The sequence below is a fragment of the Pan troglodytes genome, chromosome 1 (assembly GCF_028858775.2).
Source record: "Pan troglodytes isolate AG18354 chromosome 1, NHGRI_mPanTro3-v2.0_pri, whole genome shotgun sequence".
In the NCBI taxonomy this organism is placed as follows: domain Eukaryota; kingdom Metazoa; phylum Chordata; class Mammalia; order Primates; family Hominidae; genus Pan; species Pan troglodytes.
In genome coordinates, this window is record NC_072398.2 from 72,026,554 (window position 1) to 72,053,979 (window position 27,426).

At 43.2% G+C, this 27,426-nt stretch overlaps 1 protein-coding gene and 1 non-coding gene across 2 annotated transcripts in view; both read left to right on the plus strand.

Moving 5' to 3' along the window:
- Window positions 1-27,426, plus strand: part of ASTN1 (astrotactin 1) — a 303,816-nt gene that overhangs the window by 113,419 nt on the left and 162,971 nt on the right. Inside the window, exons 3-6 of the mRNA XM_514021.8 lie at window positions 18,226-18,619; window positions 20,121-20,267; window positions 21,331-21,438; window positions 26,310-26,459. Coding sequence (XP_514021.3) covers window positions 18,226-18,619; window positions 20,121-20,267; window positions 21,331-21,438; window positions 26,310-26,459 — 799 coding nt within the window. The remainder of the gene's footprint in view (window positions 1-18,225; window positions 18,620-20,120; window positions 20,268-21,330; window positions 21,439-26,309; window positions 26,460-27,426) is intronic.
- MIR488 (microRNA mir-488) lies at window positions 21,627-21,708 on the plus strand. Its single transcript, NR_035817.1, has one exon. It is a non-coding gene; the product is annotated as a microRNA mir-488 (primary transcript).

Consider the following 27,426-nt stretch of genomic DNA (forward strand, 5'->3'; position numbering starts at 1 on the left):
AAATGCAAGCACATTAGCTTCTCTTGAGAGACACTGATGAGTTTAGCAAAGACAGATGTTAATGAAAACAAAACTATGCTTTGACTTGACAAGAAAAGTATCAACAGGATACTTATTAGCAAATATGCTGTTTTTTTTCCCTGTGAGTCTGATGGCTCCTGCTTGGTTTCAACTTTGAGTACACAGTAGAAATGTGTGACATGCCTGGATATGCTAAAATACCCCCTTGTAGCAAAATGCTTCATATAAATATGTAAGAATAGAAACAGCATTATGCTTCCAGACATTGATGTCATAATAAAGTTGGTTTGTGTGAGGACTGTTACGTATCTTTAAGAGTTTGTGGTAGCTCTTGGTCTTGCTGATAAAGTTTAGGGTGAACAAAGCATTTTTAGCCTTGCCTTATAAAATTAGCTGTGACACATTTAAGTATCTGCTAAAGTTTGTTAAATGGCTTACCTATGTGAGAGGCAGATGTCAGTAGCCTTCCCCAAGATTGCAAGGGGTCTCTCTCTATAATAAATCTAGGAAAGTCAGGTGCCTCTTGCTGCTGCCTTGCTATTCATGATTTCTCTCCTGATGATACCTCTATCACTGCTGCTGATGTCCCTGAATAGCAAAGGATGAGTCAAGTAGCCTTCTAACTTGGGATGAATCAGATGTCAGTTTATTAATATGTTGTACTATGGCTGACAGTAGTGGGTGCTTCACAGAATCGTATCTGGGGCCTGCTGGGCTTTGGCTCCCAATTCTGACATTTGGGATTTGTATAACTGCTTAAGGTGGCCTGAGAAGTGAGTTCTGCTACCCTAATACCATAAAGAAGACAGGGCTATATGAGAGATCCATATGGGATATCAATCATCAGATGCTTATGAAAGGATTCAACCTTCATTTCCTCCATGTCTGTATCTTGTCTGAGGAAGAAGTGGGAAGGATTCGGGACTTAGATATATAGGCCCTTGGGATTTGTAAGAGTGAACATTTCATGATTTGGCATTTGTGGGTTTCAGATACATTCTTACGTGAGGTAAACTATCACACAGAACCAACTTAGAAGAGCTCTGTGTCCCAACTATGATGTTAAAGCATCCATCTTTCATTCTCTTTTTATTTCCTAAGTGTCATGGAATGTATACATCCCAGTCATTATCCCTGGGCTTTCAGCTGGCTGTGTCCATCCCCAGCCCCTCTTTCCTCAATGCTCCGTGGCTCAGAGTGAACAGCCTCGGCCTCTGAGGCCCCCAGTCTTTCCACGGCAGGACCACCCTCCTTGGACTTCACCTTGGGTTCGGATAAGGCAACACCAACAGGTCCCAGCCAGGGTTCTGCTTGTAGCTTTCAAAGCAGAGTGACGTGGGCCCAGCTATCCTCACACAGACTGCATTATATCTTCTTCTTCTCACTTGTGACGAAAGCTTGCTGATGAGGCAAGCAGCCTAATGTTGGGATAAGACTACTGGATTTGAAGTCAGGAAGCTTTGATTGTGGACCTTTTTCTGTCAAAAACATGTGAAACTTCAGGCAAGCTCCTTGACCTTCCTGAGCCTAAGTTTGCTCATCTACATAGGAGAGGCTGGAATGAGATAAGTGTTCTCAAAACTTTGGCATTCATGTTTTATTGGCATATTTTTATGCAACCTCTGTTAGTATTATCTGAATATTTTTATTTAAATTGACTTGCTTTTTCAATTTAAACTTATCTGAGAGAAATATGTCAATAAAATCAGGGGTTTGATGTTATAGTTGATTATTTCAATACAGATTAGGCAAATAGTATTTTATACAAATAAATGATAACATAAACATGTCCCACCCCTTTAACAGCAATTGGCACACCCATACCAGGAGCACATAGGTGGGCTATGTCCTGTGCCTTGGGGGTCCTGGGCTAGCTGAACTTGTAAGTTGCCTTCAGCTCCCACATTCTAGGAATGTGAAAGTGAAGGACATATGGGATACTAGCAATCCCTGGTTGACACAGAAAGAAATGCATGAAAAAACTTTCTTCCATTCCCTGCAGCAACTCTGCTTTTCTTTTTTCCATTTACGAGTATGAGGTGATGGTCTATGGGCAGTATGCTGGGCTTGGCAGGCTTGTATACAGGTTGAGTTGAAAGGAAGAAGTTCCATCCTGGGAGGGAGCTATCACATCCCCTTGTGAATCTTTGGCTGCTCTGTTGGAGGGAGCCTGGTGACTTTGAACCCTTCACATGGCCCAGTGGGGGCTCTCTGCAGGTGCCTTTGGTCTGTGAATTGCTGGTTCAGAGCCATTGCCTTCAGCTGGCTCTGCTCCTCTGTGTCTCCAGCGAGTCTCTCTAGACATACTGTTAGCCTCTGCTAGCATGAAGTACTCTAGGAGCCTCCTGGGTTTGATTTAGGATGGAGTGACTCCCCCACATTAGGGAGCAAGCCATGGGAAGAGCCTTCAGCCTCCAGCTTTGGGGGATTTGGGAAGGGGAAATCTCCCAGAATTGCCTCTGGAGGCCTTTGAATACTCCCGGAAGGAGACATTTATCCTCCTCCCTAAAATGACTCAGGTAAAGCAGGAGGCTGAGTGATTCTTGGCAGGTCCAGCCCAGCCAGCCTTTATATAATATAATTCTTTCTTATGGAAGTGATTGTTTCAGTTGCCCCATTCCCAGGATAACAGTTATGCCTTAAGGGGGAAAAAGTATTTACTTTAGAAGGGAACTTTCTGGTAGGATGGTGGACTCTGCCTTGCTGACTAACAATGCTGGGACCTGCAGGGCATCTCCCAGACTCCCCTTTTGGGCCGGCCTCACTGGTTCTCAGGAGAGTCCCTGCATCAGGGGAAGATAAGGACAAGTCAGTCCCATGTTGCCATTAGGAGTGAGAGGCTCGTCTGAGGTACTGGAGATTCAGCGCCTTTTCCTCTTTCTTGCTTTCCTCTTCTACATCCTGAGCCCCTCTGGCGGCCGCCCTTTGAGAGTTCCTTTGCCTCTTTGATCAGGCTTGATTCTGAAGTTCGTTTTCACCTGATTTCATCTAATGAAAAAAGTTAAGAGTGGGAAGTGGGCCATGTAGGTATTCCTGTATGATACTGTAAGTGCATTCAAAGGCCTGTATTTTGCATCCAGAAATTTTCATCGGCATCTGTGTTAGATGCTGCCTTACCTAGCTGATCATTCCAGGTCACTAGGGTTGAAGAGAAGGAACAAAGGAAAATTACTTCACTTGAAGATCTTCTAAACAAGTAGCGCATTTTCATTATTTAGGGACAGATGGATTTCAGTCTTCCCATTCATTCTTATTACCCATGTTTCCACTTTCTGTACCTGCAGACTCACTGTCCTTATGCCCAGCATGGCCATGGGATCCTCTTCTTGTGCCTTCCTTTTCACCATGCTCTGCTCATTTTATTTTGTAAACATCTCTAGAATCCCTCTCTTCTTTCCCTCTCTACTACCACTATGAGTGCAGACCCTCCTCACCTCTCACTGGACTGATACGGTGGTTTCCGTCCTCTTCACTCTTGTCTTCTGACTTGTTTCCCTTAAAAAAATTCCCTTCAACCACCATCAGGCTGAATCTAATAAAATGCAGCTTGAACTATGTCCTCTCCCTAGTGGAAAACCTTGAGTAGGTTCCTCCATTCAGAAGGCTAACTTCCAGGGTGTTAAACCTTTCATGCCTGACCCTCATCTCCTCCACTCCTTGCCTTCCCCTCTGTGAGCTACCCTGACCATCAGTCATATTTTCTGGACCTCCCTGTCATATTTTGTGGACCTCCCTTGCTATTTAATACTTCTGTGATTTCACTCATGCTGGCCTTTTGGCTGAAAATGTCTTTCCTCTCCTCTGAGTGAGGCCACCTCTTTCTACTCTTTTTAAAATTCAGTTTCGCCCCATGACTCCCTCTAGGAAAGTGTTTCTGACCCCCTTTTCTCTCTGGACTGGGTGAAGAAGTTTCGTGCAATTCCTGGTGCATATTTCTGCATCATCCTTACCTGTGCATAAGCCTATCTCCCCTGAGTGTAAGCTCCTTGCTGGGAGGGATTATGCTTCTCCGGATCCTAGCCAAGGGCCTGGCCTTTTGCTAAAAGGCTGAAAGGGACTTTGGGAACGGACAGACAACCTTGCAAGGAAGGCTGAGCAAGTCTGATAATATGGAGAGCTGAGGCTCAAAGAGGTTAAATGGCTGAATGGCTGGTCAGTGGCACTGTTGGGATGGGGAGCAGGTGATCAGTCAGCGCACTTTCCCCTCTGTCCTGTAAGATCTTCAGCAAAATGTTCTCTTCAGGCCTTGTCTCTGGTCCTGTGGCTCCCTTTTCTCCACTGAACCCTCACATCTCTTCCTCCCTTCACATATTCATGGAACAGGAACCTTAGGGGAAGGCTGTCACACACACCAGAAGTGGCTAGATCATGAGGCCATCTCACTCTCCCTCTGCATGTGTGTGCATGTATACATATAATTTTTTAAGTTGATACTGAGCAAAATTACTATAAAAGGTTTTCAGAGTGGGAACTTTAGTTTTGAGTGTCACGAGGCATGGTATAAAGGGTGGGATGGGACCACATGGTGTTCTGTAATGAAGAGGGCCCCTCCCAGAGCCCGAATGTCCAGGAAGCCCCTGACTCAGCCTTCTGGGCAAAGCCAACAGCTCCTCATTTTCCTGTCCTCAGTGGCTGCTTTCACACTTCTACTACAGTGTCACGATGGCTGGTCTGTCTGCATCATTTGTAAGATGTGCCAAGTGCATTTGATACTAATAATAAGTAAAGTGCTGAAAATTGTGACTGGTTTTCTTTTCTCCATTAGAGTGGAGTCAAAGTTATAAATGACCTATAATAAGGTCATTCTCACTCAACTTACATTGTGTTATACTTTGCTGACTGAGAGAGAGAAAAAATTGGAGTTACAGCTGGTGCCAGGGGAACACTGAGCCTTCAGTGTGCCAATGGGGTCTACCCGGTTTGTAGCCTGTATCTCTCATGGTGTGGTGGCAGAAAAAACTATGGAAAAGTGTCGGTCCTGACAGTGTTTGGTTCTCCTGTTAAGCCAAATTTAATTTCCCCAATTATAGAATGAAGTTAAGAAGAACTTCTCCATCCTACCTGCAGTCACTCTGCAGAAACAGAAATATAAACGCAAAATTAGCACTTTCGTTTCTAAGAGAAGGTACTTTTATTTTTACCCCATTCACTTTGTAAAGCATGTAGTACAGCTACATGTATGTAGATATAATTAGATTCTAAATAGACATTTTAATGTGATTACAAGTTTTGACTTCTCTGGTGATGATACTCTATTCCTGCAGACCTCTAAGGGGTGGAGCAGGAACAGTTAGATTAACGTTCAGGTTAGTTTATTTTACTAGAAAAAAAATCTGTCACTGTAAGTGAGCCTTCAGCTGTCTCACAAATGCTGGCTAAAGACACCAAAAGGTAGGAGCTAGAGTGAGGTTGGGTGAAGAGAAGTCCTCACACGCTCTAAAAACAGAGCCGTATCCTCTCGGTGATGTGTCATGCACCTTGCATTTGAGCATCCTCATGGGAAATGAAACCACCACCTGACTGTAGTTCACTTTCTCCTGGGAGGACTCCATGACCAAGAGAGTGCCCCTCAGAGCTATCTAGGAGCCAGCAGAAAAGAAGGAAGAGGGATTTTCAGATGGAGGTCTTCAGTCTGAACTGACCAATAGTGTGAACGTAATGCTGTTTGTGTTTTGTCAACCTCAGCAAGCCAGCTGAATGTGCCTCCCTGGAGTTAATCAAGCCATGTAGCATTCACTGAGTGTCAGCCCCGTGCTGGACATTCTGCTAAGGCTGGGGCTGTGGAAGGAATTTAGAATGTGGTCTCTGCCTGCAAGTCCAGTCAGAGCCATGATATGGGGAGCAACAGAATTAGGGATTAAGGATTAATTGAGAAATGTCCACATATGCATTAGGAATTGGAATAGAATGATATGTCTGTGGATCAGAGTAATCAAAGTCGGTTTCAGGAAGGAGATAGATGTGTGCTGGGACTTGAAAGCACAGAAAGGGCATAGGTAGGGGAGATATAAAGAAGGACATTTCAGGGAAATGAGAGAGCAAAGGTTCAGGGATAGGCAGAAAAAAAAAGACCTATTACCCCATGCCTGCTCTTTCTCCCTTTTCCTCTCCCTCCCCTGTTTTTCTCTCTTTCTGTCCCTCTCTCCCTTACAACAGAACTGAATGTTAAGAATAGAAAAAATAAATCACAACTATTAAAATGTAGAAAGAAGAAACTCTGTGAACACTATGATTTGAATTAATTTATAAGGATGTTGCAGATTGGCTGGGAATGACCCCATGGGTTCAGGAAAACAGGTACAGAATTAGGCAACTGGCCCAGCGGATGATGTCGGCCTTGTCAGTTGCCTTGGAAGCAAGAACCCCTGACTGCCTTTGTATCACTCGAATGTCTCTGGCTGACCTATGGATTCCCTGCATGATCGAGCCACTCATCAGCAAATCAAAACCTGACAAACAATAGCAGAGTTGAGCCTTTTGTCACTTTCCCTGGCAGGTGGGGAAGAGCTGCGGCTCAATTTCCAACTTCCCTTTGCTACAGCCCATCTTTGGCTGGTGAGCACCAGGCCTGCGCCCGAGGTCCTGGCGGGAGTAACCAGCATTTGGCTGTTCTGCTGGGAACAGAGGGGGCCATGGTCAGCTAGTGAAGAAATCAGGCCTAAGTAACAGACCCTTTACCTGCACCCCACTCAATCACAACCCCCATCCTCACCTCAAAAAAACAAAACAAAACAAACAACAACAACAAATGCCAGTACAAGAGAGGAAGCCTGAAAAAACAGAAAAACAAAGCTGACAGCCTGGGGCTATGGGTGGGTGGGATGCCAGGGAGAGAGGAGGTAGGACAGGGCAGTTGGGTGTGTGTGTGTATGTGTGTGTATTTTTTTTTTTTCATTTCTTAAAATTAATGATGGGGAGGATTTGAAGACTTGTACAGTAGCTTTGCCAGCAAAAAATGTAATTAGCTAAAGACAATATGCTGCTGGTGTTGGAGCTGGTGGCTTAACGAAGCCCGTCCTAATGAGAATATCAGTACCTCATTCAGTGATTGCCTTCACAAACCAGGCCTCTTCTTCAGATTTTGTGCTTGATTAGTTCCAGAGAAAAAAATTCAATTTAATAATTTTTTAAAGAGGGAGAAATAAGAGCCACAGCACTCGGTGTGGGGCCCCAAAGAAGACTTTTTTGACTGCCAGGGTTTCTCCTCCTTCCCCTGTATGATGCCAGACAAAGCTTGCTGGCAAGGAATGAAGGGCTTGGAAGGAATATTGGCATATGATGCTCTAATCGTGTTCGTACGTCAGCATCTCCTCTCAGCCCTTAATTTCCTCTTCTGTTCCCTTTGCTACAATTCTTGAGCTCTAATGTGCATCTTACTTGGATGCCAAGATTGAGTCACAGCTGGAATGGTACAAGGGATAAGACCATGGATACCCATTGTTCTCCTAGGGTTTCGATTAGAATTTGGGGCCTGTGATTAGAATTTTCTGTAGTGGGTCAAATCAGTTACCAGTTGGAGGAAGCTTATGAGCACAAAGCAATGTATACAAGTTTTGTTAACCTCTGTTTTCGACTAGCATTAAATGACTTGCACTGGGAATGGCCGTTGTCATCTTTTGGGTTCTAATGCAAAACATGGCCCGTGGGCTTTCTCCTGTCTTCTCCAAATCTGTCAGCTAGCACAGTGTTTTTTGTGTGACCTGACTATAATGAAGTTCCTAGTTTCCCTGAAAGTTAAGTCTGACATTTCTCCCCAGTCTGTTTATATGTGTGTTGTTATATTGTGGAAAATGTTTATTGTTCTTCTTAGGTCTCCCATCCCAGAACAGGGCTTACAGAGAACAAACAGACCAGAGTCTGTGTGCATTAGTGCCAGACTGTTCTCAAGGAAATGGTTGAGTGTCTGTACTCTCAGACTCTGAGGACAGTTGATTTCACTTTACATCTACCCAAGGCTGCAGATATCTCCACAGAATTTTTGCTGCCTGTGTCAAAATGACAACCTGACAAGTGTGACCCTCCTTGGCCATATTGGTTAAATTATTTTTTTAAATGTTGTATTTGGCCAATCCAATGATCAAGCTTAACTGGAGAAGATTGCAGGCATCTGGGACAGGCAGTGTAGACAGTACTAAGTGTAGTCATTTAGGGATCCTTACTTGCATAACCTTGAGAGTTAGTTGTAGAAGCAAGGAAATCTGGGGTTTAATTGAAAGAAAATGGGAAGTTGAGTGATTAGAGCCCAGACCACAGTGGTGGGCTTCTTTCTATGTGACACGGTCATAAAACAACATCATTAATGTCAGTGGTTGAGTATTAGTTTGGCCTCATACTACTATGTAAACCTGGATAAGTTACTTTCTAAAAATGGAAATTGTAATTTTTACTACTTATACTTATTGGTAGGACTAAATAAAATAATGAGTATAATTCATTAGGTGCTATGTCTGGCATGTGGTAAACACAATAAACAGTAGTTATCATTAGTATTACTTCTTTATTGTACCAGTATTCTAGGAATAAGGCAGTGTGTGAATAGACTAACAGAATGAGGCAGGAGTTTGGAGGAAGAGTTAAGCACATGTAATGGGATTAACTGTAGGAAGCTGAGAAATGCTTAATTCTTTCATAGCGGTTTGTGGACTTTGAGATCATCACAAAACTAACCATCAGCTATGTGATCTTTACCTCTCCCAGGCTAGGGACTGTGCTGCTGGAAATCCCACTGTAAAAGAGAACGGGGCAGGATCCTTGAATACTTGACTGGATCCTGTCACACCAGATCTCACGGCAATCATGAAAATCAAGTTGTACCTCTATATGTGGGACAAGAATATGATCAAGGCCACACTCCATGTGAAAGGCCTTCTACCTCCACGCCGACTCTCAGGCATCTCTGAATAGTGCAGCCTTTAAGGATCCATCTCAGTGTTAGCTGGAGAGGAAATGGATCTTCAGGGTCTTCCCTGGTTCAGATAGTGATACTGATGAATATGTGCCAAATTCAGAGAAATCTTGACATCTTGACCCTCTTTCCCCTCCTATTCCCAACTAACTATGTTATAGGCTGTTTACATCTTAAGTCACTGGAATTCCTACACATGCCCTGCATAAGGTCTTCCTGCAGTGACTAGTTTTTAATGCTGTTGATTTTCATGTACTCAGCCCCAGTTGCTACCTATGGAGCTATCAGCTCTCTGAGAACCTCTTTTCCCCCGTTAAGCTGGGCTGCCTGACTTTGAGGAAATGGGAGAAAGAGGGATTAAACAACTCCTTTATGATCAGAGAAAAACAGGGTAAAGTGTAATGGTCATTAGCATATACTGCGCCCGCTGCCTCTTCCGTTACTTGTTCAATAATTCCCTTAATGTTTGATCCTAATGGAGTAGATTATTGTTATTATTTTATTTCATCAAGATCACCTACTGCATGAAAGCAAAGAAGAAAGGAGGAAAGGAACGTGGCCCAGAATAGGCATTGAGCATTATCCAGCTGGCGATATTTATTTATTGGCTTCATGCTTGGCTTGTGAAGTTTTGAAGGGCTGGTGCCCACAGCCCATGGAGGGAGCCTGTCTCATGCAGCTCTGCCCATGAGTTGCTGAGACAGAGACCTGGAGTGCTTCTGCTTCCTTGTGGACCCTTTTATCTTCCAGCCTATCTGTTGTGCATAATACACACATTTGTGCGTGTGCATGCACACTGATATCCATACACATGGGTTATATGTGGGGCCAGCCTCTTAACACATGATGCTAATTGGGGTGCCATCCATGATGTCATCTCTCAGAAAATTATTACGTCTACATCCAGAGGGATGAAGGACCTCAGCTCTCCCCAGGTAGCCTGATTCCTTACTGGTCTCCTACACTGCAGAGGTCTAGGTCCGTCTTTGGAATTAGGGATCTATGGGCTGAAAACCCAGCTCTTGATGAGCTGCTTCTCTGTCATCCTGCTTCACCTAGCCCTGCTTGGCCTTAACATTCTCGTTAAGGCAAACAACAGGTAACTGTAGCTACTAATGATGAGAGAGCTCTAAGCAGCTCACAGACAAATGCAATCCTTTGCTTTTCTTTGGGATGACAGAGTCAAGGGTCTGAGGCAAGAAAAAAATCTCAAGAACGGAAAAAAGCAGTTCTATAAACAGAATCTGAAAGAGTACAACTTGAAATAGCCCAGGCTGACTCCAGCACACTAGCCTCCAACCACTGTCCCTGTAGGGCTTCAGGCTCTCATTAGACGAAACTCCTAAAGTCTCATACAGGAATTGAAGACAAACTTTCCAGATTAAAGAAGAAAGACGATCAAACCTAATGGTCTTAAAACTTTTAGAGCTAGGAAAAGCAAAATAAAACACAATTAAATTAAAAAGTAATTAAAAAGCTAGAGAGTTGAATTTCCTCCTGAGAAGAACATAGCCTCTTTAGGTTGGAAGGACTCAAATACCAACCTACTTAACCTTGGAAGGCTCTTGGTCTTAGCCTTTGCCTCTTGTTTGTGGAAGGTTGCCTAGTCCCTATATTTACCCACCAATGGCATTTTATTGAGACAGAGTTGGGGGAATATCCTATTTCTTTCCTAAGCCTTGGATACTTGGTCCTAGGGGCATGGGGGAAGGGGATGCTGAAGCATCTTGAGGCAGCAATCAGCAGTAGTAACTGCCCCAGTGAGAGGTTAACCAGGCAGCGCGGGCTGGGCCCTGCCAGTGGGGCATGCAATTCACACCAGGAGCCCCAGAAGACATATTGAGGCCTCTTAATTAACATGGTGGCCCGTGGCAACTGGAAAGCCTTTCCACACGATTAAAGACTTCAGAAAACCCCCAAGGGGAGGTAATCTCCTAATAATTTATAAATCAAACTTGCTACTTAATATGCTTAAAGTGTTTTCACTTGCCTTTCATCTGCGAAGGAGATGGGCAGGGGATAATGGATTTCTATTCACCAACCACCACAGAAAAGAGAACCTGCCAGAGAAGCAAGGGCATTTTCTCTTCCAGTTTGGGCGACTCCTTCTGGCAGGAAAGGGATCTTCGTGGTCAATAATGTGTTAACACAATTTTCATGACATCCACTTATTTCAGAGGCCTTTGTATGCAATTGGGGAAGAGGGGATCTGCTTGTGAGGAGATCATTGGCTAACTGGGGTTGATGACCTGCTTCTAGTGGGTCAGCTCCATCATCTCCTTGGTCTGTGGTTTGTGACTTTGCTGGGCAGGAAGAATGCACATTTTATCTACCCTTAGTTTACCAATGTAGAGCCATTTCCTGTTTGACAGGGATCAGTGTTACAATCAGAAAATTTTCAGATTGGAAGAGTCATGCATTTCTTAGAATCACTGAATTTTATCAGTGAAGGCTTGGGTTAGATTCAAAGGGGCTCTGCAATTTGCATACAATTACACAGCTGTTTAGCCCTGTTATTTTACTGGGGTTCTTCGTGTTGCTAGTAATTTAAGTCTAGTTTTCCAGTAGGCTCCGTAGTATCACAGGATCAGAAGGGACCTTGAGAAGTTATCCAACTGCTTTATCCATTCCTTATCCCTGGAACATTTTAGTTCTAGATTAGGATATGCCCAGAGTTTCCATGTCGGTTTGCACAGTTTTTCTGTTCTTGTTCTGCCTCTTATAAAAGATATGAGTGATATCCGGAAAAACATATGAGTGACTGTTGCTGTATCAGAGAGAGGGTGTTTACCCCTGACCTTGGGTCATTGGTATTTAGACAAAACAGGAGACATGAGCTACCAAACTCTTGCATGTGATTCCTATTTTGTAACCACTATTTAATTCCTCAAGGAATATAATTTGAATTCAGTATGTCCAGTTGCCTTGAGGAATAATTAATTCTGTCTCAGATTCCCTCTTCTTCTTACTCCTAAGGTAAAAGTAAGCTTTGAAATGTGAGCTGATTGATTGGCTGTAGTCTCTTGACAGATGGTAGCTGGAAGCATAATCTCAGCTTTTCCATTTCTCTGCCAAAGGTTCAGAAAGCCCAGGTGACTCTCTAAACTTGGTGACATTTAATAGATCCAGATTCTTTTATTCTAAGATTTATTGATTATGTGGCACTGATTTGAGAAGGATTCCACTGGTCCATGGGGGTGTTACTAGAGTATTACCTCTAGCCCAAGATATCTTCATCTACCACAGTTTCTTTGGTTTGAAGAAGAGAAGTAATGACGGGCCAGCACCTGTGATCTGTTTTTGTCTTCCTTTTATGCCTGTGTTTATCTTTAAAAACCAAATTGTGTAGATTAATTTCTTTAACTAAAATATAAACTCCATGAGATCAGGAACCATACGTGTGTTATTCACCGCATTATCTTCATAACAGTGACCACTGAAAAAAAATGCCTTGCTAAAGTAGGTATCAGTAAGTGTTTATTGAATGATTTAGTAATAAATTGAATAAATGATTCACCCAAGCAGCTGACTTATACAAGATTAGCTTGTAGGCACAGAGAAGATGACCATATTGAAATATATTGAAAGTTGATGATGCTTCTTCCTTTTCTTCCTTTCTTTTTTCTTCCTTCTCTTCCTCCCTCTTTGCTTCCCTCCTTCCCTTCCTTCTTTCCTTCCTCCCTCTTTATTTCTTCTTTCTCCTCTCCCTTCCTTCCTCTGTCCCACAATTATTGACCATCTGCTTTATGCCAGGTGCTGTGTTTTAACCTGGAGCTATAAAAGAGATAGATTAGACATGGCCTCTGCCCCATGGCCCCTGCCCCCTATAGTCTAGCAAATGAGATAGACAAGAAAATCAAAGGTAAATGTACTTGTGGTTAGAGTTATGTGGAGGGTTCTATGGAAAGTGCAGTGAGACCAGAGAAGGGTTAGCTGAAGGCGTGTCACCGAACTGACTTTGAAGGATGAGTAGGAGTTAGCTGAAGGAGGGAGGTATGACCCAGGACCCAGGATGAATATACAGGTCAGATAATGAGACAGTCTTGTGGTTGGTCCAGAGGACTGGGATAAGCATAAAGGAGAGATCTGCTTAGAATTTTCCATCCTTCGGCAATTACCAACAATGTTATGTAACACATTGTTACATAAAAATTCTAAAATCTACAAATTATCTGACAAATCTCATACTATTCTCTTAAGTAAGTGCTGAAAATGTCAATTTCATAATAAAATAAAAGCTGACTTCATTTATGTGGTATCTATTACAGCCAGTAGAAATGATTTATTGATTTTTAAAAAGAAAAATGTGTTTTAAAATGCCACATTTTTTTGCAAGGAACTCGTTAATAGATGTGGGTTTCTCATATACCCCAAACACACTTCTAGTTACCAAATGTTAACAGTTTTGAGAAAAAAATCAATAGAATAATCAGAAAATTCATGCAAAGATGAATAATGAGCAAAGCAATTCCATGTTTTGCAGCCAGTGCTTACAGTCAGTGTTTCTTTTTTAATGTTCAGAGTTTACAACTTGTTACTTGTTGCCTGAATCCAGATATACTGTAATGTTTTGTCTTTGTTTTTCCAATGGCTATAAAAATTGGAGCTAACACAAATAAATGAAGAATACTTTCTGAACACAGCTAGGGTAAAACAGAAACTCAAAGCAAGACATGTGCATGTGAAGAACTTCTGTATGCTCTCTGTAAAGCCTTGTGTGTGTGATAACTGCCCATTCTGTTTCTCAGTGTGCTCATGAGCAGATGTTAAGTAGAGGTCTTTTTGGAGCTGAGAATCCAGAGGACAATTGTTGCTCCCAATAAGCTGTGTGAGATATGTGCATCTTGCCTTTCTCCTTTTGACTTGGCTATCAGGATGCTTCCAGCCATAGTCTTTGGCCTAGGGTTTCTTTCCATTCCATCTGCCCCCTTTTCATTTCGCTAGACTCTTTGAAAGGAAAATCCTACAGTATCCATGATATTTACTGAAACTGCTTAAAATTCTCTACAAAAGTAGTAAGGTTAAAAAAATGAAATTGGCTGGGCTCAGTTCCTCATACCTGTAATCCCACCACTTTGGGAGGCCAAGGCAAGTGGATTATTTGAAGCCAGGGGTTAGAGACCAGCCTCCCCGACATGGTCAAACCCTGTCTCTACTAAAAATACAAATATTAGCCAGGCGTGGTGGTGCATGCCTGTAATCCCAGCTACTTGGGAGGTTGAGATGAGAGAATCACTTGAACATGGGAGATGGAGGTTGCAGTGGGCCAAGATCACACCTCTGCACTCCAGCCTGGGTGACAGAGTGAGACCCTGTCTCAAAAAAAGAAAAAAAGAAAAAAAAGAAAGAAATTATCCAAGACCTATGGTTTATTGAAAAATGTAACAGTAACTGAATGTGAGCCAAGTCCTCACTGTAGAAGGACAGTTACCAAAGTGGCTAGACCCCTGCCTTTTCCTAGTATAGTGGTGGGCCTATATTTTCTTCCTACTTGCTACCTACTCAAGCAGGTAGAGCATTTCAGAGAAATTTATGTGTAGTGATTTTACAAATAATTATTACAAAATATTATTAAATAATGTCACATATTAATGTCACATCACATTACAGTATATTATTATTTATGTAATAGTCCACAATTAGTAAGCCATTGCAAAGTATTTTGACATCTGTCACCAATTTGAGTTACAGAAGCAGAGAACCCATACCACAACTTGAGTACCTGAGAATCCTTTTTCAAATGCTTGTGCTGAGTTTTACCTATTGGCTGAAGCTTATTCCTGGTAACTGATTATTAGAAAGCTGAGGTCGGCCGGGCACGGTGGCTCACACCTGTAATCCCAGCACTTTGGGAGGCTGAGGCGGGTGGATCACCTGAGGTCAGGAGTTTGAGACCAGCCTCAACGTGGAGAAACCCCGTCTCTACTAAAAATACAAAATTAGCCGGGCGTGGTGGTGCATGCCTGTAATCCCAGCTACTCAGGAGGCTGAGGCAGGAGAATTGCTTGAACCTGGGAGGTGGAGGTTGCAGTGAGCCGAGATCGCGCCATTGCACTCCACTCCAGCCTGGGCAACAAGAGCAAAACTCCGTCTCAAAAAAAAAAAAAAAAAAAGAAAGCTGAGGTCATCGAGAGTCACTGACTCTAAGCAGAGGAAGCGTTTTTTACTAAAGCAAAATTAGAGAAGCTAAATATACTGGCTTAGCAAAACAAAAGCTTCTGTTCTAGCTCCCTATAAGTTATGTTTTTAAGAAAAATGAACATAAAATATTCTTAATTGAGTGTCTAGGCTCCACACATGGTTAAGAGAATTTTGGATGAACTTACCAAAATGGCCTGTGAGAAGAGCAGTGAAGGAAGATCTGGGACTAGAGCCAGTTCTGCACTGTCTAGTTCTGTAGTTTCTCTGAGCCTTGGTTTTTTCATCAGAAAAGGAAGGGGCTGAACCTAGAGATAGATATGCAATGGGTCCCTAAGTTGAAAGAAAGTACACATTTCTCATCTAAATTCAGCTCAGTTGAAGGCCTAATGGTATCTCTGAGGCATGTAGTGACACAAATAGTCCTGTTTAAACACAGATAACTTGAAATGTGAGTATTGTCTTTTTACTACCAACTAATCTTGGATTTGGATGCTTAGTAGGTGCTTACTAAAGGTCCTTTGTTTATGATATCTCCTCCTTTGACCCACTGTCAGCTAGATGTGCATTTTGAATATTTGAAATTTGAGTATTTGAATAGTTACTCTTTTTTTCTTCCAGAACTGACAATGGGTCTGGATGTATTCATCCATACTCTCCTATTCTGTCCTCTTATGATGTGCAAGATAGATGCCAGGGTGTAGATGTCTCTCCAGTGAGCAATGCTCATTCTGGGTGACTGCAGGCTAGCGCTTAAGAATATAGGCTGTGAAATAAGAGTTGTGGTCTCGTTCCAGTCCCACTCCTCATTTGCTGTGTGACATTGGGCAAGTTATTTAACCTCTGTGCCTCATCTTTTTCAAATGTAAAATGGGGAATTGAGTTAAAAGTGAGGAACCTTTTGAACAAGTATCTGGTACATGGTAAAAGCATGATAATGGACAGCTAATCTTGTTTTATTACTGCATAATATAGGGAATGAGTCTATGCCCCAGACCTCATCATAACCCTGTTGTGATCATCTGAAAGGAGAATTAGAGAGGAACAGTGGAAGGAGCTCCTATAAAACCCTATGTGAGCAAAAAACATAGTGTTTAAGCCATTCCTTAGAGATTGATGCTTACGCTACTCTTACAGCTCCTTAGGGAATAAAATTACCTCTCGTTTTCACTAGCTTAATTCAATGTCTGACAACTTCTCTCAGTTGGGAAGTTATTCCTTCTGTGTGGCTTAATTACCTATTGTTGCAGTTTCAATTTGGGGTGAAGGAAAAGATAGCACTTACTCTGAGATACAGGTTCTGCTAAAAAAAATATTGGGTTGGACACAAATACTCACCGTCAATGAGTGGTACAGGGCTTAGTCATGCACTGTGGAGGCACTGTGTCTTCTAGGCAGTGTTCTGGGGGGTCCCAGGAGCTCTGTGTGTGTGTCTGCAGGGCTGCCAGGATGGATGGGAGTGGAGGTGGCAGTTAGCAAGGACCTGGAATACTTGGCTTTGGACTCATACCCACAATGGAACCTGAGCATGTTTATTCTTTCTCTATACTTGCATAAGAGCTTGCACCAGGAGAAAGGGTTCTGCAAAAAAAGAAATAATTGAAAACCAGGAGGTCAGCATACATCTGTCCCCAACAAGCCACATGATATAGCCTGTCACTTGGCAGCTGACTCTGTTGCCTCGTGTCTCTGCTCCTCTGTGCTGCCTGCTTGAAAGTGGCAGTGTGTGTGTGTGTGTGTGTGTGTGTGTGTTCCTTTGCTCACAGCGATGGTGAGAGGGGGAGGATAAATAGGAAGATTTTCAGGGAAAGAAATTTTATAAATCCAAGGTATAATTATTATGAGACTAGAAAAGCCCCCTTTAACGTATTTGGAGGCATACTCTTGACCTAGCCTTATGTGGGTGGGCCCTCTGGGAATTAGTAGGGGATTTTTATCTCTAGCTTATTTGATAGGGAGGTATGATTGAAGCCTAAGGTTGAGAGAAGAACCATTTGGCACATGCTGGCCTAATGAAATAGGTTTGGAAAGATATTGACCAAAATAAAGGGAGTGAATAGAGATTGTGCACGGGAAGATTTATGCCCACCGAGTGCCATGAAGCACCAAGCTTAAAGGCTGTCCCTCTAAATGCTGCCCGGGTGATGTCAAGGCCATGTGTTCAGTCTCACTGAGTCCTGCATCCTCACCTCTGGCAGTCGACAGAGTGGCGTCCTGATTTGTAAGGAATGACCTTGGAGGTGTTGGCCTTTGAGCACCAGAAGGTAACTCCTCCACCAGCCTGACTCCAGGACTTGGGTTTCAATCCCTTCCCCTGAGCTTTAGTAAGAAGATGGAACATCACTCAGGACTGTGTGGTTAAGGGAAAGCTGTGACCCAAAAGTCATGTTCAAATGATGAGATTCCTCCCCACACTTGGTGGTAAATTCCTGATGGATGTAAATTTCTATTCAGATTTGTCCATGGTTTTTCCTGCTGGGCCAGTTATTCAGATTGAGACATTTAAGGTTATGCTGAGAGCAGCTTTGATTGTGTGAGATATATTATGCTAGGCACTTTACATAGTTAGCTAACCTAATTCTTACAACCACCCTGGGTGGTTAAGTGATGTCTTCTCCATTATACAGATGAGGTATCTGAGGTTTAGAATTTATAGGACCCACTGATAATTGGTGGAACCACTGTTAGAATCTATGATTGATCTTTAGACGTGAGACAGGAAGAAACCAGATGTCACCCCATATTGCTAAAAAAAATAAAGTCCTGAAACCAGCGTTATGTGTGGCAGATTTAACTTAATAAATAAAAGCTCTCCCCTGTTTTTGCAGCTGAAATCACGCACACACACACACACACACACACACATACGCACGCACAAACTCACAAAGACTTCTTTCTTCAAATTGTTTGCTAAGCCCGAAGCAACTGGATCACTTGAAATGATGCACTGGTCATCCCAGCTCCATTTTTCTCTCACCCTAAATACCAGTCACAGTAGAATTTCCCTTTGCTGCTGAATGATGCTTGCTGTAAATGCTTAATACAGCTGAATGAATGAATGCATAAATAAGTGATGAATGGTGGTAGCAGAAGGAGCAGTGACTCTTTGTGGGAAGAGCCTACCCATCTTCCCACATCCATCTGTGGTCCTCTCTTCCTAGGGTGGCATGATCGCTCTGCTGCTGTCCATCTTGTGCCTGGTGATGATCCTGTATACTCGCCGGCGCTGGTGCAAACGCCGCCGGGTCCCCCAGCCCCAGAAGAGTGCCAGTGCTGAGGCAGCCAATGAGATTCACTACATTCCTTCTGTGCTGATCGGCGGGCACGGACGGGAGAGCCTGCGCAATGCCCGCGTGCAGGGCCACAACTCCAGTGGCACCCTGAGCATCCGGGAGACACCCATCCTGGACGGCTATGAGTATGACATCACTGATCTGCGCCACCATCTGCAGAGGGAGTGCATGAACGGAGGGGAGGACTTTGCCAGCCAGGTCACGCGCACCCTCGACTCCCTGCAGGGCTGCAATGAAAAGTCGGGGATGGACCTCACACCAGGTGGGGATGGGAGAAAGGCAAGGGGCTGTTTGGTCCTTCATCTCAAGGAGCTGGGGAGTGGGTAGGAACAGCTGTGTGACAACAGCTGGTTGTCCTACATAGTGTGATGTGGCAGTGCCCTTCCCTACATAGGCAAGAATAACCTGTTTCCTGAGATGATGGGAGCTGTTTTCTAATCTAGAAAACCAGAAGAACCGTGTAAATTGGATCTTCTTTCACTTCCACCAGGCACTGGAAGCAACATACTTTAACGTTCAACAGAGGAGTGAGTTAGAGCCATTTTAGTATGTAATGAGCAACCCTCTGGGAAATGAGATAGCAAGAAAAATGAACATGTGTATATGACTTCTTGTATATTTTATACTTGCTTAGGCAATTTAATTCTCCATTGAAGCGGAGGGGACAGTGGTATCTGCTTTTTCCTATGACTCCTGAGAATTGGGCCTGGGGTGTTTTCATTATGTTTATCTTGCTCATGCCTCTGTACTCTCTACAAGGGATGGCGCTTCTTCAAAGAAAATGAAGGATTGCAATCATGGTATCAGACTCCAGATGCATTGTGTATCTATGGAGACACTGACTGGAAGAACTAATCCAGATGAACAAGATCAGGGTCAAAAACTGCAGAGAAAGACTACACTCTTCCTTTACAGTAGTCCGCCTATTTCTCTTTAAAACTTCTATGAATCCGCAAATCTCCATAGATAAACCCTTGACAGTGATCCTCCAAAGAACTGCCCAATTATCTTTGAGGGAGACATGTTTGATGCTGAATGTTGCTTACTGTATATGGACTTTCAGTGGGACTTGAAAAAAGTGGAATCACATAGAGGTTTTTATTCTGCTTGTTCTCTACAAGACATTCTACATGAAGAGCCAATTTCTAATGAGATTTAAAGCCTGAAAATTCCTTGAGAATATGGGGGACATATCATCAACGTCTCTTCATATTGACCATAACACCTGGTGTAGTGCTAAGCCCACAAAGTAGACATATGGTACTCAGGGGTTATTATCAACACAAATGCCTTTAGGAGGCCAACAGATAACACAGATATTTGAAGCAGAGAAGAGGTCAGACAATAGGGAATGGCGCAGACTGTGATGAAAGAGAAGGGGCATGTTCTGCCTGAATGCACACAAATTCAAATTCTTTTAAAACTCTGTGCTGACCAAACATAAAGAAATCTGCAGTCTGTATTTAGCCAAAGGGTTACAAGTGCTGACCTTATCAATACAGAATATTATAATACATAATATAATAATAGTTGAATTGGATTTTCAGTTGTAGTTCCCTGACTTCACTGCTTCTCCCATAACTTTGCAGTCCCTCAGAAATAAAAAAGGAGTATTTCAGTTTCTTGCAGCCAGTCTCTCAGTTTGCTGGTGTCTTATTTCAATTCTGTGAGACCTTATCTTCTTGGTTTATGCAGATTTCCTTCTTCTCCCTTTCTTTTGGTCTTTTCTCTTAAAGTTTTTGCCTCGTCTTTTCCTTATACAGGAAGTGACAATGCCAAGCTGTCACTGATGAACAAGTATAAAGATAATATTATAGCCACTAGCCCTGTGGACTCCAACCACCAGCAAGCCACCCTTCTCTCTCACACCTCCAGCAGCCAGAGAAAGCGGATCAACAACAAAGCAAGAGGTATGCATGTCTGACGTTAGGGCTTGCGGGTGGATCCCTTCATATTGGTAGAGGCAGGGCCATTAATATCTTCTACCCATTCTCTCATGCGTGGCTGGAGAGGGTATGCCCTGGCACAGCCTTTCTGGAGGCCAGTTAAATGCTACTTACCAAAAAAATGTAAATGTGCAAACCTTTTGACCAAGTAATTTCACCAACAAAAGTCTATTCTTAGGAAATAATTGGACAAGTGTGCAAAGAAGTGTGTAAAAGGCCGTTCATCACATCATTGTTTAAACAAGCAAAAAATTGGAAATAGCTTAAATGTCCATCAACAGGGAATTGGTTAACTACCTAGCACATCTGTCTGCTGTCCAGCACTTACCATGCAGCCATTTGAAATAATATAGATCTATATTTGTTAATAAGGAAAGTTGCCCACCCATCTATTAAATGGGAAAAAAATGAAGTTATAAAATAGAAGATACAGCATAATGTCATTTTTCAAGAGAGATTAAAAAACCTTTACCTGTTTCTGTGTCAGTAAAAGCCAGAGAGTATACACATGAAATGTTAGCAGAGTTTATCTCTGATTTAAAGGATTTAGAGGGCATTAGAATTGTTCCCTTTACATAGTTTTGTGTATTTCCTTTATTCTATTCTGTCTTTTTTGTATTAAATATATATAATTCTAGAGCCAGAAAAAACACAAAGATGTAATTTCCTATACCTCTTAGATAGTCTCATATTAACAGAATCATAACCTGTAATGAGGGAAATTTCCCTTTCTTCCTATTCCACCCACTTTCCCTGGAGGTCCTCGCTGGCAGATAGGTGCCAGAAATGGCCCTAGTCAGAGGGAAGTGGGCGGGGCAGGGTAGAGCTCCAGTGATTGCTGTCCTAATGGTCTACTTCTCCAACATATCCGTGTATGAGGAAGCCCCAACCCCCTTGGCTATTTCTCCCAGATTGTCAGTCAGCTTACTTTCATTTTTGTTGATTTTCCCGTTGAACTTGCCCAAAGGTTTGGTGTCATGAAACCAGAACTGAAAATGCTTTCTTGACCATGCTGCTTTCATTACAGCTGGTTCCGCCTTCTTGAACCCTGAAGGGGATTCTGGCACAGAGGCAGAAAACGACCCCCAGCTGACCTTTTACACAGATCCTTCAAGGAGCAGGAGGCGTAGTAGAGGTAGGAATGGTAGAGGTGGCAGAAGGTGGTAAAGGATCTGGGGGTGAGGGAGGCGGGGGAAGGCGAAGAGGTGTTGGGTTGGGTTGTGGGCTCTATGGAACAAAACCAGTTTCTGCAAGAAGAATTTTTGGACCACAACTGGTGTTTCCTCCTAAGGAAGAAAGAAGAGCCTAGAGTGGAAAATTTCAGAGAATCATCTCTCCCAGATAATGGCACTCTCAAACAAGTTTTCAAATTGTTTGAAAGGCTATTTCTTGGTCAGATGACTCTCAATTTCTTCTGGAAGACTCAGGAGTCATATTTTGCTGTTCAGACAAACAAAGTTAATAAAGTGTGTTGTATGTGAAAAGATGGATACTATATGTACCCCTGCTTCCTCTACCACATTGGCCTTGGGTTTGAGCTAGGCAAGGATTGGGGGCAGTGTAGTTGAGGAATGATCTATGGCCTGAAAATCTGTGTAATTGTCTTTGACCTTTAAGCCCCTGCCTGGTAGAATCACAGGACCCTGAGCCTCCCAGTTCCTTCCTTTCCCCTGGCAGGGTTAAGGTGGCTAATCCATTCTCCTCCGCGTGGACAGAGCTGTCCTTCCACGCAGCCACTGTGTGCCACTTCACTGTCATGATCAGTGGCTTCAACTGTGGCTATTGCGGCCACAGCTCCCACTGCCTCTGACTTCACTGGTATCACCGCCACACCAGGGGAGTTCGGAGCACAAGCGCTAGTCAGCTTTACCAGTTATTTGCTGTGTGGTACTGGATAAGAACAACAAGTTCTCTGACCTTCAGTTTACTCACATGTCAAATGAGTTAACAATACCTTGTGCATAGAACATAGAGCTTTATCAGGATTAAATTATATTAAAATGTGCCTTTTTGGAGATTGCTAAAGCACTATGAAATCCCTATTGTTGCTGTTAGAACTCTCCATCATGCAGCCCCATATTTATACAGTGCCCCATCTTAAAGAATTTTAGGCAGCGTCCCTGTAAGATACAGTAGAGGACATTTGAGTGGCATCTCCTTGTAATACATTCCATAACAATTTCCTCAACCAATAGTCAACCAGTGTCTCCTGAAAGACATATACATTTTTATTCTCTCATACCTCCACTTGAATTCCCTTCATAACAGGTGTTCTTCTCAGAGATTTGAAGAAGCCCTTTTGATTATAAATTCCAGTTTCTATAGGCTTAACTACTATCAGCATAATAAAAGTTTTTCCGTCATTTTTCTCAAGAGATCATTGTGGCTCTGGGTATTCTAATATTGAATGGCCAGGTTCTGTGAGGCGAGAATGTGGATTAGGGTCTCCCAATCTCCCTTGATACTTATTACAAATTTTAGACAGTGGATACCCAACCTAGGCCCAGCTAATCCAGGCCTAATCAAAGCAGGGTGTGTCCTGCTTTACTAAAGTCTTGTTTCAGAAAAATCCATGGTAATGAATTAGTTTCTCAACAGCATGAAACTGTTCCTTTTAAATACCAAGGTCTCCTAATGCATCAACTTTTTACGCTATTAACCAGACTGTAAGCTTCTTAGGGGTGGGGAATGCCTAATTTATTTTTCCAAAGTGCCTAGTGAAGGATTTTTCCTGTAACAGATGCTTGTAAGTGTTTGTTGAATTGGATTGGATATATCCATCAGAGCAGCAAAAACATTTTATAACCCACCTGCTGTGGGTCAGGTTTGTGATAGGTGGTAGAAACATGAAAATATGGCCCAGTGATAAGGCTTAATTTAATAATATAAATAAAGTGAAGAGAGTACTCAGAAGAGAGGACAGTTAATCCTACCTGAAAGCAATGGGAGGCGAAAAAGGAGAAAGTAATTAGAACTAGGTTTTATATATATGTATATATACACATACACATACACACACACACACACACACACACTGTACTGGGTTTCTCAAAAGAGGAGAAGAAGTCTAGGATAAGGGCATTTCAGTAAAGGAAAATGGCACATAAAAAGCCTTGAAGGGACAAAAGAACATGGTGTTTTAAAGGAAGTAAAAGTCGTTCAATATGGCAGCTGTCATCAAGTTATAAATACATACGCACACGAGATGGTAAGGATGAGGCTGGAAAATGGCTAACAAAGGACCATGCACATGCCATGTGACTGAGTTTCTGCTTGCCTCAGTGGGGTGTAAGGAACCATTGGAGGTTCTGAAACCAGGTAGAGATGCTGGATTATGGGTCGATGATGCAGAAAGACCATAGAGACAGGAATATCCGTAGCAAGTCATTGAAATCACATGAGAGCAGTGGCAATTGCCTTTAAACAGTGATGATTCTATGTGATAAGAGCTATAACAGCTCTTATCACACCTTATAGCACCAAGGGCTAGAACACCAAGGAATCAGTGAGAATCTGTTCTTGGAGGTTTCAGGGAAGTGTTTACAGGGAGATGTTGTTTGAGCTGAGACTTGAAGAGTAGGTGTATACCAGGCTGACAAGGTGACAAAATGGCCTTCTGTGGAGGAGGAAATAATCTGTGCGAAGTCACTGAGACATAAACTATGATGGTCTTGTTAGGGAGCAGTAAAATGTTTACTAGAATAGAGCTTAGGGTGCAGGTTTGTGGTTTTCTTAGGAAATAATGTTAGAAGATCAGCAGAAGCCAGAAAGTGTATGAGCTTGATTCCAAGGGTCTTGGACCTGACAAAAGAGCAATGTCCTGGTCTGCTCTGCTCCATGAAGGATCCTCCCAGGGACAACATGCAGGACAGGTGACAGCAGGGTGAGCTTGAGGCAGGGGAACAGGTGGATGGCTTCTGCTTCGGTTTAGATATAAGATGATATGGGTAGGGAGGGATGGAAAGAATGGAGGCCAGATAAGTTTTGGACACAAAATGAGAGAAACGCAGATCAAAACTACAATGAGATATCATCTAACCCCAGTTAAAATGGCTTTTACCCAAAGACAGGCAATCACAAACACTGGTGAGGATGTGGAGAAAAGGGAACCCTTGTACACTGCTGGTGGGAATGTAAATTGGTACAACCACTATGAAGAACAGTCTGGAAGTCCCTCAGAAGACTAAAAATACAGCTGCCATATGACCCAGCAATCCCACTGCTGGGAACATACCCTAAAGAGACAAAGATTTAATGGCATTGGTGAGGGCAGGGTGGGGGTGTGGCTTGTAAGCAAGAGAAAAGAGTTGGATATAATGGAGTTTTTAAATTTGAGCAACCAAATGTGTGGCAGTGCCATTGGCTGGGCAATGGAAGTAGTTGGAGGAGCAGGGTTTGAGAGAAGGTGGCGAGAGGAGGTAGTGAGGTTTTGAGAGAAGGTGGATCTGCATCTGAGGCCTGGGCTGGGCTGGAAACCTGTAAGCGTAGGAAAATAGACTGTATTATGAAAGGATAGTAACATGCACAGAATATTTCCATCTATCAAGGACAGAGGACCCAGAGACTACCTTCTGCCCTCAAGTCTCTCCTTTCCAGCTACTGCCAACACATGCACCCAGAGGAAACTGCTCCCCTAAAGGACAAGTATATCCATAAACCAAAAACTCATCCCTGTGTTCCTGAGGACATCAGTTCCAAAGGCACCACTGGGCCCAAAGACTGAGTAGTGCATTGTTCCTGTGTCCTGAAACCTCACCTGGATCTGCATTTTTATCTGGCTCCACACCTTAGTAGTTTCCTGGGACTAGGCATGCTCTCCAGCCTCTCTAACCCTCTATTCCTCCAGGGGAGCTGCCTCATAAGACTGGGGACACTAGTCAATGATGCGAGCCACATCAAACCCTGAGCACTGGAGCCTGACACACAATCATCACTTCATAAGTGTTAACTGCCACAAGGAGCGTCAACTCTTACAGATCTATTTTCCTCATCTGTAAAGTGGGTGGTTCCCATACAGACTCATAGGCTTATTGTAAGAAAGCAAATATTAAAAATAAAATAAGGTATGTAAAAAACTCAGCACAGTGTCTCCCTTAATGGAAACCTTTTATTGCTATCAATAATAAGTATTAACACAGAGCAGAAGAAAATTCCAAAAGACCCACACATTCTGTCGTCTTGCTTTCTTACTTTCCCACATCTGTTCTGCTTCCATAAGCATAAGGCTCCCCTGCTTAATGGCATTTCGTCTTCTCCCCAACAGGAAAAAAAAAAAGCCAAGAAACAAAAAATTAAAAAAAATAACAATGGTACAAAAAAAAATAAAGAAACAAAACACTCTTCCTCCCTATCCCTATTTCCACCTCCCCAGGAGTGTTTCTTAATCCTCAGCAATGATTATTTCCTCCAATGATTCCAGGACTGTGGAGAGCATCCTGGTGTGACAATGTTGTCAAGCAGACATTCCTCATTTTCCTCATTCCAGGTCCCACAGAGTAAGAGTCACTTGGTAGGACTCTTGCCCATAGAGTAAGCACAAGCTCTTCCAGCTCAGGAAGTTCCTCCTGGAGCAGCAGTGTGCACAATGGGGGTGGAGTTGCTCTGTGCAGAATGCCCTCTGTGAAGAGCGATGGGAGGTACAGTGTGGGATTAAAGCATCCCGCCCACCCTTGGCAAAAGCCTGGAGCTTAGTAAGGTGACTAGGGAAGAGAATGCCCCCTCTATGATTTCTCCTGTGAACTTGGCCCAGGAAGAGTGAAAATGGCCAACAGACTATTATTGACCTGGAGGGCCACCAGTTGGCCAAGTCCCCTCTGACTCCAACTGATGGCATGGTGTCTGTGAGGAAGAAGGTCACTGAGGTCATGCAGCCAGAGACAGTTCCCTCCATGGGCTAGTTTTGCCAACTGTCTCCCCCGTTTGCCAGGATGAGTGGCAAAAAGCCAAGTTGGACTCTCAATGCCAAGCTTTTTACCACCATGTATCTTGCTTTTGTCTCGCTTTCAGTGGGTTCTCCCCGAAGTCCTGTGAATAAGACCACCTTGACCCTGATCAGCATCACCAGCTGTGTGATTGGCCTCGTGTGCTCCTCTCACGTCAACTGCCCTCTCGTTGTCAAGATCACCCTGCATGTCCCTGAGCACCTGATTGCTGATGGTGAGCCTGTTCTTCTGAGGATGCGACCTTGCCCCCCAAAAAGGAAAGTTTTCTGGTTGGGCAAAGGCTAGAGAAGACAGGAGTCACTGTTACCTATTACTCTACCGGGGGAAAACCAAACTGAAATAAGTAAGGATGAGGATACAATTGTATTGCCCATAGATGAACTTAGAACGCAGGTTAAAAAATAAACTAAAGTGATCACCTCTTCTTCTCTATGCCATCTCCCATTTTTGTTTGTTTTTAATACGTCTCTGTCTTTGAGAGAAATGCACAGCCCACTGGCTAGAGGAAGGAAGGCACCAAGACTCCCTTAGCCTTTGAAAAGGAAAAAGCTAAGTGGAGTAGTAGAGGTGTTTAAGAATTAGCCATGCTTTGGTTTTGTATGCCTGGGTGAGAAATTCCTAATTGCAGTAACTTGCTGTAAGCCTAGAACTCAGAAGTAATAATTTACTTTCATCCAGGGGGACCCCAATATAATGAGGGAGTAATATAGGTTCTGAGAGTCCCTGAATCATTTAAGCCCAGAGCACCTAATTGACTTGTTAATGTCTGTTCTCTGAGTTGCTGTAAGGCTGGAAACAGGTGGGGACTGTTCACGCAGTGTTAGAGGGCCTGCAATTCTCATAGCACGTGAAGACAGGCAGCAGCCCCTGTTCTTTGGAGGAGTGCCAGTGCCTGTGGCTGGGTCTGATGGAGCCATGCCATGGCCATCACAGGGCTCCTCTGTCCCTGTGTTCCTTAGGAACTCCCTGGAAAGACGGAATGGAGCAAGGCAGCAGGGCACTCCATGGCTGGAGAGTTCAATGTCTGGCCTCACAGAGGTCCAAGTGATGGCCCAGCCTCTGTCTGCTGATCCCTTGCTCTGGGCTAATGATGTGCTAGGAATGGTGAGAGTTAGGATCTCTGATTGGTACTAATTCTCAGGTTGGGATTTCCTTGTCTTTGGTGGCTTGTGGACGTGTGC